Genomic DNA, 19,841 nt, shown 5'->3' with positions numbered 1-19,841 from the left:
TGTGAATACAAGACACATTTTGGATGCTGCAAGCCTAAAAGACTTCGCGAGCTACATGCCCGTTTCCGTGCGTTGAGCTTTCGTTCTATAACATAATTAGCCCGAGCTTTGACACATTAGCGTTTTACGAAAGTCATAACTGAAAATGAGGCAGTTCTATTCGTAGCTTGTTGTAAAATTAATAAAAGTTGAATGCTGTGCTCTGGTCCTGTCTCATTCGTCAAAACGTTTGTATTTGCCTACAAGTTCGCACGGTAAAGACCAACAGTAAGATATGTTTTTGCCGCATGTTTTCACAAAAACATTTGAGCGGAATGCTATCCTGGAACGACGACAAGTTTAAATTTCTATAACGGTTCTAAATTCTGTCGATAGATGGCGGGACGTGAAGTTGCTTGTCTGCGGTAGTGCTGCACTCTGTCGAATGTCATCGCATCATTTCTAATTTGCCTACCCCGAGTAGCTCAGAAGGCCATTTATTTAAGAAGGAAATACTAAAATTGTAGAAGTTATTCACATTGAATTCGAGAGACCTGTACGTTGAATTTATGAACTGAGACCACGTTGCGAATAAATATCATTGTTTAACGTGATTGTAGTTTTTTCATTGAACAATTCTACCTTTTGCTTGTTGTGATTGGAAAATTGAAAGCTGAGTAACCATACTTCAGAGTGTACCTAAGAATGAAGCACCAATTTGCTTTCCGCTCATACCGCAAAGAAGGCAGATTAGAATTTCTCTTTTTATTTTCTTTCAGGTTGTTACGTTAGTTCGCGCCATCCCGTTCGTGAAATGTGGCCATAAGCAGATGAAATGAATGGCTGCTCGTGGCTTGTAGCGTACTCGCTTGTGAGCATGTGCCCTGAGGCCCAAAAATTACGTGATATTGTGAATTTGGAGCAGCAGGCTGACAGCTGACGAGCGTGCAGCGAGCGCGCACGATTTAATGTTAATGACAAAGACCTTGCATCAGTTGGAGGTAGTGCGTCGACGCTAAAATAAAGAGCTGCTAAAAGTGAGCGTGCCATGTTGGAGTACGAGGGGCCTTCATTGATCAGCTAGCAGCTGGGAGCTGGCTGGCAGGGTACGGTGAGTGCTCCGTGTGTGTGTGTCCAGTGATGTGATATCCCCCGTGAAGAAACGGTGGCATAGCAGTGTATAATGGTGGCGTGTGGCGAGGGAGGAAGATGTCCCGCGATCAGTACGGGGCCCCCAATCTGAGCAGTGCAGGCGGGAACCGGTCGCCCCGTAGTAGCAGGCGAGGAGTCGGGGAGTTGCCGACCGTGGACCGATCCCCGTCTCGCAGTTACCCCAGTCCGCTCGGCCGCAAGGGCGGAAGACCCAGCCGCTCTGGCAACACCTCCCCGGACCAGCATGCCGCTTATCCTTCGTACGGTCATATGGGGTCCCCATACTACGGGCGCGAGGACGATCTAGGGAGCCCTGTAATGATGGACGAACGGGGGCGCTCCACAGGGACAGGTGGCGGACACCACCGGTCGCGAAGTGCCAACCGGCCCGCCATGAGCACCACGAACCCCATGTCCACGCGCTACCAGTCCTTGGATCGAGCCCCCGGCATGATGGGGGAAGGGCATGATCGCGAGTTCATGCCCATCAGAGAGCCACGGGAACGATCCTTGGACCGCAGTGCGGGGCGCGGTGACAGGTTTCTGGAGGATGAGCTGTACGGCTCCAGGTCGGCGAGACAGTCGCCCAACCCGCATATGATGGCGTCAGGAGTGAGGGACACAAGTGGCATGTACATCGACGAGCTGCAGGCGAAAAACAACGACCTGCAACGCGAACTCGCGAACTTCAAGAAGGAGCTGGAACTCACCAACCAGAAGCTGGGTTCCAGCATGCACAGCATCAAGACCTTCTGGAGCCCCGAGCTCAAGAAGGAACGAGCCCTGCGCAAGGAGGAGTCCGCCAAGTACAGCCTCATCAACGACCAACTGAAGCTACTGAATTCAGAGAACCAGGTATGGCCGATCAACTGCCGTTTGTTCTCGAAAAATAGACGTTTTTTGGTCTATTATTTCTTTTTTCTGGGGGGCAATAACTAAAACCAGGTCTCAGCTCAGAAGTCGAAGCAGGCGTTTTTACGGGCGGAAAGGCGGTTAAGGTGACTGATTTGGATTTTAGTGAAAGGATTAGTTTTTGCCATAACTAAAGAGTAGATTGTAATGTATTTGTATTAATTGATCTGAGAAGATAAAATTGAAAAACAAAATCTTTCCGTAGAACAAAAATGCGTACGCTCCAGGATGTTCCTTTGTACTCTAATCTGTTTATGGAGGTGCCTCGATTCTGCTTCACCATCTGTAGACTGGAGTAGTTGATACTACGTGTTAAACAGCTTAGGAATTAATTCCAAACTTACATATCGAAATAATGACGATTTCCTTCCCGAAAAACTGCACAAATGAACAGAACATTCAGGAAGATCATTGCCAATTAAGTGATATAAAGACGAGAATTTATTTTTATTTTGAAAATTTATGTATTAATACATTTTATACCTACTATTTTTATCCTATGTACACATTTCGTAAGAGCTGAGCCATGCGTTGTTTTAACATTTAATTTGAAGTCATTTTGTAATTATTTTGGTTTCATTGGTAATTTGAAAGGGTGACAGGTGGTTGTTTCTGCTTTGTTGCCTTGATCCATTAGCATACGACGTTGTTTTCACGTGACGCCTGAAGATTGACAGTTATAATAAGGGCCACAAAATGTATTTTTATAGTGTGAGCGGAATTAAATTTTCTGTGTGTTCACATGTTCGATTCCCGTTGCTGATGAGGGTTATTAAAAAGCTTTTAGATGTTGAAAATTTGAAGCAACACACGAGAAACGTGAGGTCTTTATCGCAGCATTCTTTGAAAGAAACTCTCGTCGTGTCCGTCGTGTTGGCCATACAAGAGGGTGCTGTTTTCATCTGTCTTCTCGTGCGGGAAAGAGATTTTATCTTTTCCTTGCAAACATCGAGATTTCTCTCAGAAACCGAATGCTCTGATGTACGATATTGGACAAGAAGGGAAATAATTATCTTTATATCTTAATTGCCGCGAGTACATTATTAGTTATAAGCGTGACATATTCCGTACCGTTTCAGACACCGTGTTCTTATTTCTTTAATACTACACACTCTTGGTTTACGATTATGGCTGTCTTCTGGGTTTTAGCGCCGTGTAGTCTGGTAGAGGTTTACCAACCTTTCAGATGTCCTTGCTGCCCCCATAATCAGTGTGATCTGTCTCTGAAACTTTGGTTAACTTCTACCAGACTACACGGCGCTACAAACCAGTAGTCAGCCATCTTCGTACTCACCGTCGTGAAAAGCTCATATCTTGCTTAGCTTTACGATTAACCAACCACACTATCATTTCAATCCCGTTACGCCCTTTAAACTGGTCACCAAGATTTAGTGACTCGAACTGCAAATTAATTTTAGATCATTATTCATCCGAAAATCAAGTAGTCTTCTGATCTTTGCCAATGATAATATTTTCTTTAGCGTGGTACTTACTGTAACATTGGTCTTCCTACTTCCGCTAGACCTGCTTAAGGCCGCCAACTGCCTTTAACTTGACCTATTATGAAGTATCTTTATATTTCTATATTCTAGGTTTTCCACTTTTCCAGGAATTTCTTCGCTGAAATTCAATCTGCTTTTCGTTTTACCAATCCAGGCTACATATATATATATATATATATATATATATATATATATATATATATATATATATAATATGACCATTTTAACACTGTAAATTCATTCTTTGGGGAGGAGAACATAAATCACAGGAGAAAAAAGTAAAATAAAATAAAAAGAAAGGACACCCCCCCCCCCCCCCGAAAGAAATACTGGGACTGATCCTTCTAAATCCTCTCATAATTTATGTTTCTCATTTCTATAGCCTATTCATATAACCAAGGAGGCCGAAAGAGTGCCAGTAGATAGACTGAGAAGCAAGTATGGTATTACGGAATTCATAAAGACAATGAAAGCATGGACAGAAACCATGCAGTAGTGAGACGATATTTCTCTGAGAGCGGGCGGTCAGGGAGACGCGATCTTCTGCAAATTCCACTAGAACGTGCGTCTAATCGTACATAAAATTATTCCCATTAGCAGTCTGTTGCACATGCTAAAGTTCATTCCAGTTTCGCAGTTAGGGTAATTTGCCAAAGGAGGTTGTTTACCTTACAGACGAAGTGGGGAGAGCTTACGTCGACTCCAAATCTTCGAAACCGTTTCCAGACTCTGAACTGATTAACTTTGAAATCTTGAATATTAATATTTTATTTTTGGGGTAAATTTGCCGCTGTGGTCTAAGCCTAATGTCACGTCTGTTCCATTCAAGCGGTTTGTCGCCGGCTTCTCGAGGCGGAGGCCTGGTTTCGCGCCAGGGCAGTCCACGAGGGATTTGCGGTGGACAAAGTGGCACTGGAAGAGGTTCCCCTCCGAGTCCTGTCAACAACAAATAATAAGCGTAATGCCACATCGTCGTTCAGGGGATGTGGGGGTATGTCATCTTGCATTCATGGAAACTAGACCGGTCAGCTTCTCGCCATGGCCGTGTGACACCTCCTCTCCTTTCTGGTACTTATTGGAGAAGAGGCTGGTTCGGCCCGACAGCCGAAAAGGGGAAATCACTGTCTCTGCCGGAAATAGGTTATTTTAATGGTTTTCAACTCAGGTAACCCCTGACGAAGAATTTTGTTTATCGGAAACGTGTACATGTTAGACAAAATCCCTTTCACTGTTCCAAAACACAACTGAACACCTCTCCTCCCACCCTTACAGCCTTACACCGTCGAGATGACTGTAAATTTAACTGCTGTTTGATTCCTTCTTAGGATTCCACCAGGAAATTAAACGTTGTTGTATTGTTCACGGAAAATTCAATGAGAGATCATAAAAGCGAAATGCTGAGACAATTCAGTTGTCTAACTGTACAATTTTCCTAACCATGCTGCTAGACCTTGTTGTGCTGTAAAACTTCAAATACAGAGATTAATGTGGAGCACGGAACAGAAGCGACACATTTGGCAGTTTCCATTGGCTTCAAAGAGTGGCTCTTCTAAAAAAAAATATATATATATAAAAAGTCTAGTGTAAGGCAGACAGATGGAACTTCCGAACAAAGGCTCCCCGAACTTGCACTTCCTGTCGTTTGCACATATTCTTTCCCCTCTTGGCACAACAGGCAGACCCGTCCCGACCAGCTGTCTACCTGTCGTTAAGGCTCCAGGTGTTTCTCAACGAACAACCCTGAACCAGTTTGCTTAAGGGCCAAGCAGGGATAAGGATGGGTCTACGTATTCCTGTTGTATATCGAAGTCTGGTGCAGTGTTTCTTCAGTGGTTATTCATGTGTTGAAGAAACTCACTGCTCTTCCCACTGAACGCAAAAAAAAAGAAAATCACGCACGTTTTCCATTTCACCATCTCATGAGCCATGAATCCATATAATCAAAACTCGCAACTGACTCTCTTGTGCATGGCGCCGTATAATTTCAGCTCTGAGAAATGCATACAATGAAGGCCCCCGCAGTTTTCAGCGGCATAAGTCGTGTGTAACATGGAAGAGTTGAACGCGCAAAGTCGCTGTGTGCTTTACACCGCAAAGAACAGAATATAGTACCTGCCGGATATGGTTTCGGTTGTGTATAAACGAAGCACGCGTCTTATGGTTTAAACACTTCTCCTTTTCTCGAGCTCCTCTGTTGCGGTTCAGCCATTTTCAAAACTGGCGGCATCTAGCGGAGGCGCTCAGCAACAATTATCCGGGTCATTTGAAACAAAAACTTTGAGAGTTTTTTTCCGTCGAATGATGTGGGTGTGAAATTCCATGTAGCCGCATTTGTTTTCTGTATCATTTTGAAAGTGTGAAGTTCTTTTGTGCCCACTCTGTATATCGGAGCAGTGTGGATGTTACTAGAAGTGTTAAGGCCGCAGCCGATGAAGCTTTGTTTGACTGGCGGGGTGGCAGCGTCGTTTCGTCAACACCATTAGAAGATAAAGCTGTGATCACAGCGAAATATCTGAAGTATAAATCGTGCTGGCAATGCTTTTCGATGTTAAATAGTAAATTTAAAAGATGCAAATAGGAGGATCTCAGGTTCTCACGGCGGCAAGTATGAAGATGACTAGACATCTAGGTTGCTGCGCCGTGTAGTGTGGTAAAGTTCAATACACATCGCCCTGATGATGGAAGCAGTAAGCACCTCTGAAACGTCGGTAAACTATCAGGCTTCACCGGGCAACATTCTAGAGTTTCTGCTGTGTTTTGTGTTCCACTCCATTAATAAGAGTGGGGGAAGGAAAAGTAAATGTCCACTCATTCTTGGCCTTGAAATTGTATGGAGATGAGCGGAAAGCTTTACGTTCCGGCCGCTTTAACCATTATCCACCGTAAAGGAGGCTGAATGAATCATAGAGCCGGTCTGAATGCTGTGGTAGTAGAGACCCGGTTGTCGTCATCGGCCTGTTCCGACTGAACTATTCGCGCTACAGTTACTGCTGACAGTTGCGGACATGTTTGTTGATTTTTCGCCTATTAGCAAGTGTTACTGCCATCTGTGAGATATGATATCTAGCCAACAGTACAGATTACTGCAGCATCCAATATAATTTCAGCTGCGTTTTCAACCAGTCACATCAATCACTAAATTACTGTGGAACACAACGTCTGATAAGTTTACATTTTCAATTACAGAACCCATTACGGGTTTTATCTTTTAATACAATTTATTAATACTGATCTCTGGTGGAATATATTGGCAGTTGGTATAACACATGATACCTCAGGGCTCGATGAGGAATCATATATCGTCCTCCTAAAATCCCGTTTTCGAAACTTGGCTCGTGACGGTTGTCCTGACGGAAGTCTTCGGCGATTGTAGATCTTGCTATTTCAGACTCTGATCGATCGACACATTTCCAAGGAATTATTGAACCTTTAGGGCCTAGAGGTCTCAAATGACACGAAGTCTTATTCAGTTTCTCTTAATGTTTCCGGTTATTTCGTAATAAGTTACTCAAAAAGGGGCGTACTTGGAAAAAGCATGGGGCTACGACTTCAGTACTATAAATGGTTTGTTAAAAATAATTTTCTAACTGTATGCTTAATTTATAATTATCCTCTACATTAATAAAAGTAAATTCTGTGACTAGATTCGTCGTACAATTTAGATTGGTAGCCATGATTTGAATTTCCTCATAACCGATTTAATTATCAGCAAACCGTGTGTGTTGAAACATCTGTAAGATCCGAGAAAAGGCGTCTACTCGTTTTTCCGTCATTTCCGTTTCAAATCACTGTTTTATCTTGTACCTTGGAAAGAACCTAATCGATACAAACGGAAGTGCTCAAACTTTTTCCTCATTACTGAAAGTGGGTCTACATAAATTGTTCTGGTAACTTCCCTGTTTATGGGTTTGGAGCTTGGATCTCAGCATAAACTTCCTTGTCTCCAGGAAGACAAGTGATTAATATTTAAACTTGTCAGAAGATCGTAAGTAAGTTAATACTGGAAGATGGGTCTCTGTACTTCAGTGATATCAGAGTATTACTAAAGTGATTTTGACCAAATGCTGGTAGAGAATCTCTGTAATACGTATGGCGAATATGAGACATGATATACATAAAATATTTTCTTTAAAATCCCCAGGGAAACAGACATTTTGAAAGACCGCTACGAAGGTAGGAGGATGATAGTCACGCGGTTAAAGTATAGCACGCGACTGTAATCTTGAGACTTACAAGGAATGCAGGAAGTCCGAAGCGTTAAAGGCAGACGCTATCTCTCCTCCTTCCTCCTTCACCCCACCTCCTCACCCCGCAAGTCGCAAGATTACAGTCTTACACTGTACGTCACGCCTAGTCACGCTTGGTCACGCTTTCACATACTATCCAAAACATTGACGTATCTTAACACTTATGTTGACCTTTCGTGGGTTAGGTTAGGTTAAGTTTCTTTAGTAGATTTTATTAGGTTAGGTAACGATTTGAAAATTTTGTTGACGTTTTAACACTTCTGGCCACATATCGTCACGCCGTTACAGTACGTCACGCTTGGTCACGTTTGGGCACGCGTAGTCAATAAATCACGCTTCGGTACGCTTACGTTATGTTTCGTACGGCTCGGTTAATTTTTCTACTTTGCAATACGTTAGATGAAGTTACGACGGTTACTAAACAATTTCTGACCACAATGCGAATTGTCGCTGGCGTGATAGTTGTAGAACTTGGTATATATAGTTACCACTGGGCTTTGAGGTGTTAGCACTCAATTTTCCCTTTCAGGAAATGCTTTTGCGGTGACGACGATAATGAACCTTCAGGTTCTATAACGACAGCGAATATTTTTGAGCTCACTGCATCGTAGAGCTACAGACGTTTCCAGAAAGAACTCACAGAATTCGGCAGTCGGACAAATAGTGGCAGAACAACAGACTACAGATGTGTTTGTGACGTATAACAGTGCGTGATGGGCAGAGGGGGTGGGAGTGGCAGGTAAGCTGTGACGTGATTTGCACTGTATCTGGGACACAGTCGCATCGATCCCCCCGGTCAGCCTCAGCAGAGAAGCACTGTTAAAAATACCGCTGAGTCAGTGAACCCTGTCTCAGATCTTCAGCACTTTTTGCTCCCATGCTGCTTACAGATACTGATGATGAGGGAAGACAACCGACATCAGCTGTAGGGTACTCGCTACGTTGTCTGTCTTAATTTACACTGCTTAAAGACGCCATCAACGGTGCTAATTTTAATCCGGCTATTGTTTTATTTAATTTAATTTTATGTAATGTAATTTGGTGCCTGAAAAATGATTTTGCTCATGAAATTTGAAGTTTGAGAAAATGTCAAAATTGGTCTTCTGGGTTGACACGCGGAATGGACTAGATCCCAACTTTTTAGTGGAACAAACTCCTGTCCATCTTCAGGGATTTATGTACCGATTTTTAATCCTCTATGATACGAGAAAATTGTTCATGAGTTTTATGTTGGACACTTAGTGAAAAACGTTAAAATTCGTCCGGTGTCTGTATAGATCCGTCTCCCCCATAAAATAACGGTAGTATTGTCTCGGTGTCTAAATACTCCTTAAGAGAATTGAGGGTTCTGAAGTTTGTTCGCACACTCTACCTTGACCTCTGAAGTACGGCTCAGGATTTGTGGTCTTCTAGTTTATTTCTTGAGAGGACGCGTAGGCAAAACGCTAGGAGCATGATCTCGAGGATACGGGCAGTGTGTGTTGACCGATAAGATGCAGGAACCACACACATCGCTGAAGCACGATATCGGATTCCGACACTGTGAGGAAGCAGTACGTATACAGAGTGATTCAGAATTCCCATGAACACCTGGGAAGTAAAGTTGACCAAGTCCAAACAAAACAGGAATCCGGCTGCATGCGTGCGAGTGTAGCAAAACGTCATTTTATTCTTAGTTATAAAGATCCAAGTCCACATTGAAAGTGAGGTAAGAAAAAAAGTTTGTGATTCACTCATACCTTGTTCCAGATACTCTACTCAGCATCGTTGGCGATGTTATATTCCGAAAACTGACTTTTAAACATTTTCCGCATTTGTACCTCGACCCGAATGTATCGGCAGAGTCATTAGCACTTCTACTTGCTAAAATGGAGTTCTCGGGTTCAAATCTCCGCAAGGTTCCGAACTATCCTGCTTGATGTTTTTCGTGATTTTCCTCAGTTCCTTCGGGCAAACGTGGAGATAGCACCACGAAAGCTTCGTTCTGTCTTCTTTCCAATTAATCTGCGCCGTATAATTTGAGCTACCAACAACATCGTTAAATAAACGACAAAATGACGTGTCCATGTTGTAAGTAGGAGAAGACGAGAGAACGAGAATTGAAGGAATGAAAGGTAGAGAATTTTATTAGGTGAATACACTTCACGTCCGACCAGAATGGGCCGTATTTTTTTATGTAGATGTTGAGATGTCGCAGTCACGTTCAGAGTTTGTCGTCTGTTAGCTACGGGATGATTCACGGAATTGAACCTAAGCCGACGTGACGTCATCATAATATGGTTGAAACGTGATGGCGACATCGCTAAAGACACATCACAACATGGCGACATCTGACTGCAAAAAAAGAGAATGTGCTTATGGTGCTGACTGGATGGGATCATGACAAGTTTGAAGACTGTTACCGTTGACACAGACCACATTAGGATATCGGAGGGGTAGTTCCTACACCAAGGCAAAAATTTTTTGTTTTGGGGAGGAGATTACAGTACCTAAGGCAAAAGCCACAAAACTGCCCTGGGTTCGAGTATCGGTAAATATTTTGGGTTTGGCGATAATTTTTGTTTTTGTAGGGGAGCCCAGGGCAGAACGGGGAATTTAATCTTTGAAGGCATGTGGAAGGGACAATAACAAACACATGGGGGACCCTTGTGTGGATTTACTGTATATTTGAAATTTATAATGAGTTATTACTTTAGTTGTGAGAGTTGCAGTTTTTTTAAAATATTAATTTCTTTACAAAAATGTAACTTGCCCCATTTTGCCCCGTACTCGGGACAACACAGGGTATGATTGATGTATGTTTGAAAAAATTGTAAGAAGACACAGAATATCTCATAATTATGACGTAGGATATAAAAATGATTTAGTCCCGATAGATCGCAACGCATTGCAGACGAAATAAAGCCGATACCCCGTTCTGCCCTGGTCTCCCCTAATATTCAATGATCCGTGACCCTCGGGATGTCATGTGACATGACACATGTGAAGTCACGACGAGAGCAATGACGACAGGCGTTGTGACCCCGATACAAGATGCCATCTCTTGCGCAGACGAGCCTCGGGATGCCCTACGACACATTATCGAACCAACGCTGAGCGTCGCGCCACCTACCATCGCAGCGCCGACTTCAATTCAAAATCAAGCCATGTTATACGATACTCACACACCAAAATGGAGCGATGAGACGCCGACATACAGTTCTATACACTTAGTGAAGGCACAGAACAGAACGCTGGCAAATCGACGGCGAGCGTTTGACGCCAACTCAAATTATCATATATAATGTACATGGGCCTGCGTAAGCCGCAAGACCCGACACTGCCAAGCCGCCACCTTTCGTCGCGACGCCGACTCAAGATTCCGTATAAAACTTGTATGAGCCGAGGGAGGTTGGAAAAGCCCACTCTCATTCATGACCCATAGGAAACCACAAGACATAAAACCAGCAAAGCGACGCCGAGCATGAGCCCGGGAAGCCACAAGGCCTCGGAAAGCGATATGGCAAGATGCTGCCCAACCGACGAGCCGTCGTAAGACACCTCATCTAACGTAGACTAGCCTTGGGATACGAACCGACACGACGCCAAGTATGCAACCGCATCGTTATTGACAGATGTCAGGGTTTTTTGTCCTGCAGCGAGTGTGAAGGTGACTGACTGAGTGCCTTCTGACATATTGTACTTCGCAGTCTCATGGAAATTTAACTGCGTAACTGATTGATGTCATCTATTGCTTACTGGAAAGAACACTCGTTCATTCTGGTATCAATTACAGTCATCGAACTGTTCTTCGGGCTAGGCCTATCGCTGATGTCAGTAGTGTCTAGCAGAGGTCGGTGAAAAGTTTTGGTCTGACGGGGTGGGGTTATGACATGAGGACCCAGGGCCTAACACCGTTAGTCCTTGTTTGGTGAACTTCCTTTTACCGTCTTTTGTTTCGTATTTTTGTAGCAGCGAAGTTTGAAAGTGGGAGTTATATGAGTTGTCTTGCATCTCACCCCAGAGACATGCGCCACGTTTTATAAGCAGAATGCAGTAACTGCTTCGGGTCAGCTTTTGGACAGGGCCGGAATTATTAAAGTCGATGGGCCAGTCATGGAAGAAACTGGATGCTCCCTGTCAGATTTCATTTTTGGTCGGACCGTAGTCCAGTCTATTCTAAATTGGCCTCTCATCGCGGCTACCCGAGTTCAGTTCCGGAAGATATCATGTGAGAATCGTGGTTGACGAAGTGTCATTAGAACATGTTACGTATTATCCGAGTTTTTGTGCTTTTCGATGTTAGTCATTATTCCGCCGTTGCGTCATGCTAATCTAACACCGCCCCATGAGGTGTGCGATATCCCTCATCAAACAACACGTTAACATGCCCTCTGTCCTACCTAAGTTAAGGGTTTTACCTCTGACCAAGCGCTTGTCTGGTGTCGAAAAAAAGGTAGTTCAGTTTTAATTTTAATTTAAGTTATAAAGCGGCTAATACGTCGCGATCAAGGAATAAATACGAATTTCACAACACACGGAACTCTCATCTTTTTCTCACCTCTACTTTGCCTTTTTTATGTGTGTAGTCTGCTACTTTCGCTTGTCTGTTTTTATTTCCGTCCTTCTTCCTTCTTCTTTTTTATAATGGAGTCACATTGAAGAACACAAGAAGTGTCTGTCATTGCCTAGCAACACTCATCACCCTTCACATCTGCAAGGATTACTTGACGTAAAGAGCCAAGTCGCCGAGATGATGTTGCGCCCTCTCAGAGTCCTGAAGACTGGGAGAAACGAAAGGAGTGCGTTAATATGGAGGATTCTCGTCACATCTTCCATTCTTACTTCCTTTTAGACTCTGGAAGGACGCATCAGTACCTCAGTGGTTTGGCTTCTTACGCCAAGTAATCCTCTTGAAACTTTCTCTGAGACCTTTGGTATATAAAGCTCAAATCGACCATAACCGGTACATTTCGGGTTCAGTCGGAATCTGCTGCAAAGATAGGGATTGCCAAATATTTTGGAATAATGTTTGTGAGTGAAACGCTAATAGCCATGGCAAAGTAATAAATTGGCAATGAAAATGTTGGCGTGAATGAACAGGCTGAACAACATTTTCTATTATAATAGTAGTACTAAAATATCGACCATTGCATTGATCTTATAATATAATTGTGCTGATAGTTACGTGTAATATGGAAATACTAATGATAATGGTGATAATACTGTTGTCAGTAATAATGTGACGAAAATAAAATAACAATAGTGAGATTAAAAATGCGTGTAGGTTAGGTTTTCGTTCATTCCGTTTGCACACATTCTTAGCCAGAGAGAGAGTTGTGTATTTTTATTACTTCAATCGTAGTGATAAAACTATTGTGATGATAATTATAATAATTATTATAAGACTTCATTGACTTTGTGGATAACGCGTATTTCATGTATTTGGCCACAAGAACCATTGGTTATCAGAACGTTTCCTGTCAATACAGATGGCTGTCTGTCTCTCCACAATTATGTTCCATTTTCAGGGTGTCAGGGGAATTTACGGTGATTGATGCGAGAATGACTAAATGGTTTCACGTAGTCAGAATGTCTGCGACGTCTGGCTTCCGTGTCGAATGTGTTTACGATCGATCCCCGGCGCCAGACTTCTTTATAGTTCATAGTGGACTTTATATATTATGTGAGAACAGTTTGTGATAAACGATACGAACTGAGAAGGGTGTTTGTTATGAGACTTATAAAACATAGTACGATGAAAGAAATCTAGAAAACGTAGCGTTTTGGGTCGTGTAACATGAAAACGAGTCTTTAAAAAACAGGTTGTGAAAATGTTGAACATATTTGGATGTTTCTAGTAAGGACTAGTGGTCAGCTTCTTTTGTGATTGACGAGACTTAAATTTCATGATATTCAGAGGTGAATTTGTCCTTTTTGGTTTTAGTTCTCGTCTCTGTGTGTTATATTATTTAGTCTTTATAGAATTAAGTAACGAGTCAGAGAATCGATTGCTTGTTTACTCCCTTCTTTAAAATCCATTACTCTCTTAGTTGCGTAGTTCTTATAAAAAAGATTTCGCCCACGTCCGATGCCCTTTCTTACATTCCGGAAAAAATTAATTTGTATTCGCCTTTTTAACAAAAAAATCTCTTCATAGTTTTTGAGATGGATTTGCCCACTGAATGCATTTGAATTGACGTGATATATTGACAGTGCAAAGGCAGTATAATTAATTATCAGTCTTCTAATCGTGCCAGATGCCAGGTTTTCATGGCTACGAATTATCAGGACACCACCCAGTCTCGCTGTTGGAGGACTGGCACTGCTGATGATTTTTAAACATATTCCTTGTTATTGTCTGTAAATGGAAACTCTCCTCCAGCGTGACACTTTATGAGCCATTCTGCGGTGAGAAGGTGCCCAGTTAACATAAAATATGGAGTGAATAATCTGTTAATTTCGATTTACTTATTTGTGGTTTGTTTAACGACGCTCTCAGCAGCTAATAAAGAATTTAAACACCTATTATTAGATTGAAATAAATATATAACGAAGAGGTCGTGACCTGTTTTAAGATATAGCCTCGGAATTTGTCTGAAGGGACTGAGGTAAAATGTCGGTCTGGATAATCGGCCTACAGAGTTGAATGAATGAGTTTCGAAATTCGGACTGCTAAAATTACTTAGGTATAGCTATGTAAGCCTGTTAAATTCTTAAATGAACAGAACAACTTGTTTTATCCTTATATATTCTTCCATTCCGTTCTTTTATCACTAAAATAAAACACAAACCCTCAAGAAAAAATCATTTTGAGGCAGATGCATATCGTAAATATTATGTCAGAGTACAGTAATAAAATTTCTAGAAATTTAACATGTGTAATGTCCGTTCTTGTTGTTTGTTCTCGCACGGGTGTGCTTATTCCCGACAATTTGGTATCAAAATTTTGCTGCAGGTCCCCAGACCTACAGTTGAAAAAAAATTGCCCTAGGCCGCGGTGTGTTCATTAACTGGTAACCCGACTGATGTAAGCCAGAATGTTGTCTAACACATCGGGTTTTTGTGCTGGGGAACACACACACAAAGCTCCCCCTTTGTGTCGCAACACACTACACTCACTCTCTCTTCTAAATCATGCACTTCATAGTGCAGATGCCACTAAGCAGGGTTGCAACAACTCTCTGGTGGTGGTGGTGGTGGTGGTGGTGGTAGCCCTGTAATGATTTCCCATTTTATAGTGTTTCTATATTCTTTCAGTTCTTGTTGGCTTTATTCTAAACCAGTTGAACACAGTCCACATACTCTCTTATTTAGATAATAACCATTTAATATTATCCTCTCATCTACGCTTCGGTATCCCAAGTATTCTCTTCCAGTCAGAATTTTCGACTGACAATTTGTATGTCTTTCTCATGTCACCTGTGCGTCTGATCCTTCTTGATTTGATTGCCTCAATGATTTTTTGTGACGACTGCAAATCGTGAAACTCCTCCGTGTGATTCCTATCTTTTAGAGATTCGAGCTTTATTTTATGTACGCTGTTCCGAAACGTTTAGTGTGGACTTACGTCTTTCATGGTGAGAGACCTAGTTTTATAACCACACAAAACAATAGGCGCACTTATAGATTCGTACAGTCTTAAGTTTTATGTGGGTCTCAAGTGTTTCTGGTAATATAATGTAACTGAACTGATTCCTCCCAGAAACTCTGCCGTCTGCAGTATGTACACTACACCACTAAGAACTTGATCTGAACACTGTTAATTCTCATTTCTAACACTGGCGTATTGAACTGCAGAAATACCAGACAGGGCCAGAAAGCTTGCTACATCTCATGAATCAACCATGGTTGTTATGGTTTTAAAATCCGAAACAGTGGCAGGTGGTCTATGCGCATCCTTAAGCACTGGGTAGAATTTCTGATCTTGAGGAACAGAGTGCCAATCTGCAAGCTGAAGAGATGGGGAACACGGCTTCAGAGACATCTGTAGCAGCAGTTTTACCGCCCCCCCCCCCTCCCCGCCCCTGCATCTGTCTTGGAAATAATTGGATGTGTGTTCTCCAGATGAGAGACTGTTCTTCAGCGCGCGCACAGTTGCCATGTTGACATCTTCATTCTCAAGATTGCAGTTAGAAGGTCTGCGAACTTGCAGCAAATTGAAAGGTCACGAAGTTTCGGAATGAGAACTGGGAAGGAACACGAGATAACAGTTTTTGAAAGTAGTGAAAGAGACGGCCGCCTCGGTTATTGAGGCGACATATTGGAAATCAGGAAAGGGAGTGACATAGAACCATTATACTCGTACGTAGCTCTTCCACTTTCATGCTGGTTCGTAGGTCGTTCAAATATTCTACATCAACAGCAAAAATTATTCAGAGGAGAATGATATGAATTATCGATCCGTAGGTCATTTAAAGACGTTGTTTAATGTGCATTGGTTATATCCTGTCGGAGTAATTGGGATAAGTTTGTAATCGTACGCAATTAGGCTTTAGTGGCCGATTTGAAGGTTTGTTCATTTTGTTTGGAAAGATTAAGAAAAAACATGGACAATTTTAGTCGGTGTAGCTTATGTTTTCCAGAGGTTCGAACCAGGAGTGTTCTGAATACAAGCGTTAACAAACTTTCGATCGACTTATCGCCGTGATGATGGAAGCTGTAAGCATCTCTGAAACGTTTGTAAACTTTCCACCAGACTACACGGCGTAACATCTCAAAAGATTGTCTTCAAAGTAATACCTAATTGTAGTTAGACTCATATGAAACCCAGAAGTACAGAGTGCACGGTCATTGATTGTTAATTAAAGCAGGTGGCACATGAAGTTCCCGGCTGGCTTCGAAGGTGGAGAGTGCGAAACGTAACAATTGGCATTGGATTTGGCATTTCCTTCTTCGGGGGTTACACGAGAAGGCCATTTCTGTGTCCCCATGCTCCGAAGATCATGACCAATTTCTCTGGTCCTTTCGTTCGTGTAAATATTTCATTGTTGTACTGATTAACCCAACGAATCGAAAGCTGCAGGAGTTCTCGTACTCGTCTGTTTTGATGAAAGTCCATGAGCTGTGAGTCAACATTTGTGCTTCGAGTAATGAGCTCCCGAGCAAATACTTGAGGACTCGGATAATCAAATTGTTCTGCAACTGTCGAGAGAGAATGCGGTTTCAGAGAGATAAGCCGAATACACTTCGCCAACAGTCGAAATAACAATGCTTCAAAAGTATTTGTTGTTTTTCGGTGAGCAGGGCGGTTAGCTTCATTATAATGTTCGTGGTGCTGAACCTGGGAAATGAACTGGAAGGCTGGAATACATAGTTCTCTCGTGTTTTAATTCTAAATGCTCCGAGCAGAAATAAAAGAACTGCCTTATCATGAATACACTACGGACTAAGCGTTGTTATCTGTGGCGCGCGCGTAAATCGTAGCAACAGATCACAGGCGATCAACGAACATAAGCCTGTCTCTTCTAAACAAGATCTATTCATTTACTGTTGTCTGTGTATCTTCTTACTAGCGGAAGAAACGAGACAATTTCAATGGAATGTAAGTACTTTCCAAAATTTTCACGAAAATGCATGAACTTGGTTTTTAAACGCTGGTGAATAGATGGGATAATAATAATAATAATAATAATTCATCCTGTTTTATTGGATCACCGGTCATAGGAAAAAAAATTGATAAGTTGTTTTAACTTCGTAATGAATAAAAGGCGAATACATTGTATTCAACTAGAAAGAGCTTCTTGAGTCTACTGGACCTAAGTAAGAGTGATGAAGTGACAGGAGGTTGGAGAAATTTCATGATGGACTCTCCTATTCTTAGGATTATCAGGTCCAGAAGGGACCCAATGTTGGGGCATTGGGAGATAAGAAATGCATACACAATTTTGGTTCGAAAGACTAAATAAAAAAAGAGACCACTTGAAATACCTGTGCTTAATGGAACGATAATATTAAAATTAATTTTGAGGGTATATGGTGGGAGGACGTGAACTGGATTCGTCTGCCATAGACTATGAACAAAAGAGAATGCAACTTGGTGAACTAATTGATGAAATTTATAGAACTGTCTCAGGATTTTGTCTAGGGTTCCTGCAACAGAGACGTTTCGATGTCGCTGCCTGTGTGTTGTCACAGTCAAGTTAGGCGTAATTCTATACATAACGAACGTGTTGATTCCCTGTGGATGGTTTTACATCCTCCGTCATCGGAAGTAGTGTAATTATTAATAAAAGTTATAATTTTATATTTGTTCGGGCTTTCGCGTTGTAATCCTGTCCTAACGCGGACAATTTTCATAGATTGCATTTTCGCCAGTGTGATTTCAAAACAGCAAACAGGATTATTTTGCGTGTTTACCAGTCGGAAAGCGCTCCAGTGTAAACTTTTAAATACTTTAAGCCCACATTTATTTTTGCACACAACCCATGCATTTAATTGGAAGGCTCGCTAAGTTCTATAATGTTCCAGGTCACCCATCTAAAAGACAAAGCTCTAAGTAATAATAATAATAATAAAATCCCAGTAGTTATAGGAGCAACAGGAACTGTCTCCAGGTTACTCAGAAAATATTTGGCCAACATCCTGGGCGAACACGACATCAGGGAACTGCAGAAGACCGCCATTTTGGGAACTTCAAACATAATCCGGAAGACGCTTTCATAAAATAAAACTATATAATACACGTAATACATATTAAAAACAATATGTATCCCGGAAATAGCTCCTGCCCTATGTACCTTAGGGACAAGGTCTGTCTCGGGTACATGGAAGTACATACCCCATTAAGTGGTGAATAGATGGGATATAATAATAATAATGTTTCATCTTTTAATGTCCAGTGAGTATCAAGGGATACAATCTGGAGAATTTCCGTATGCAAATCTGAAAATTGTTTTGTTGACATCCCTTTACTTTTGAGGTGAAATAACTTATATTAATCTCGTGTCTTGTACATGTGTAATCTCTTATTTTATTTATAATCATGTTTGCTGTCATGGTCGCGGAGTGAATCAGACAGCTATATCTCTATTTGTCGTAGTTTAATCGCCGGTTGTTGGCCAATTAACCGTTTAACATTTAACCAACTTATGCCAGAACGTATGCGAATTTTTACGACACTGTCTTCCGAAATTTTCATTGGAATAAATCGTCTGGGAGACTGTGACTTTAATATTAAAATCGACAATTAAAAATGGGCTGTGAATGTATGGCAGTGGCCAGAGCGTGAACACTTGGCGGAATGTTAAGGTCACGACGTGTCATTTGATTAAATGTTACTCTTTGTTGATTTAAGAAACTTCACGGGCAGAAGTTTTTAGTGTAAGGTTTGTGAGAGATAATCTGTAACTTCAGATATGACGAGAAACTTTGATAACGTGCACTGATGGATGGATGGAGAATCGCTATGCAATGGCATTGGCAAATTGGTGTCATAAAACTTCGCGTGAAGTTTTGTCCCTGCTAGGTGACACGTGGCAGGAAATAAATTACCCTTCATAGCTTCTTTCCCAAGTGGTTTATGGTTCCTTTAGTGTGTAATAATGTTTGCTTATCAGCGAAGATTAAACATATGTACCTACCCTCTCCGGCGAAGTGGTAAAGTCTATAAATTCAATTTAATCTCGTAACCCGCAATTTGTAAATTTGGGGAGAACAAAATGTACGTTTTTGGAGGAGACGCAGTGAATGGCTCTTTAAAAACAGCGCGTGTTATTTTGGTTAATTTTTGTCTAGTGATTGAAACACCTCGAGGATTAATACCGCTTGGTGGTACTGAGTAAACCCACGAAAATATATTCAGTCTCACGGGCTGACATTTGGTCCGAAGCGTTAACGCTAACCACTGAGCAACGATACTTGGTATAAATTAATGAGTTTTGTTTTAGTTTGTGTAGTTAAATTTCGTGTTTGTGAATGGCGAATATACACGAGAGCGTCGGCGATCTGTTTGATGTTACTGAGAAAAACCTTGACAACCTGAGGATAGCTTACCTGTGCTAAGATTAGAATGTACCAGAATAATACATGGTAAAAGTGGTAACCATTATGCCAGAGATTCTCAATACGC

General features: G+C 41.8%; 1 protein-coding gene across 16 annotated transcripts in view; it reads left to right on the top strand.

Annotated features, from left to right (window-relative positions):
- The window catches only part of brp (ELKS/RAB6-interacting/CAST family member bruchpilot), a 114,488-nt gene that overhangs the window by 829 nt on the left and 93,818 nt on the right, over nucleotides 1-19,841 (top strand). For all 16 annotated transcript variants that reach the window (XR_015537724.1, XR_015537721.1, XR_015537716.1 and 13 more), the window contains exon 2: nucleotides 759-1,986. Coding sequence is in view for 4 of the 16 variants with exons in the window: in XM_087358261.1 (XP_087214387.1) it covers nucleotides 1,189-1,986 (798 nt within the window). In the remaining 12 variants the exon portion in view is untranslated. The remainder of the gene's footprint in view (nucleotides 1-758; nucleotides 1,987-19,841) is intronic.

Source organism: Zootermopsis nevadensis, unplaced genomic scaffold (genome assembly GCF_977971745.1).
Source record: "Zootermopsis nevadensis isolate Lab colony 2312 unplaced genomic scaffold, Znev_1.0 Znev_ptg000029l, whole genome shotgun sequence".
NCBI lineage: Eukaryota > Metazoa > Arthropoda > Insecta > Blattodea > Termopsidae > Zootermopsis > Zootermopsis nevadensis.
This window is presented reverse-complemented; position numbering and strand designations above follow the sequence as displayed.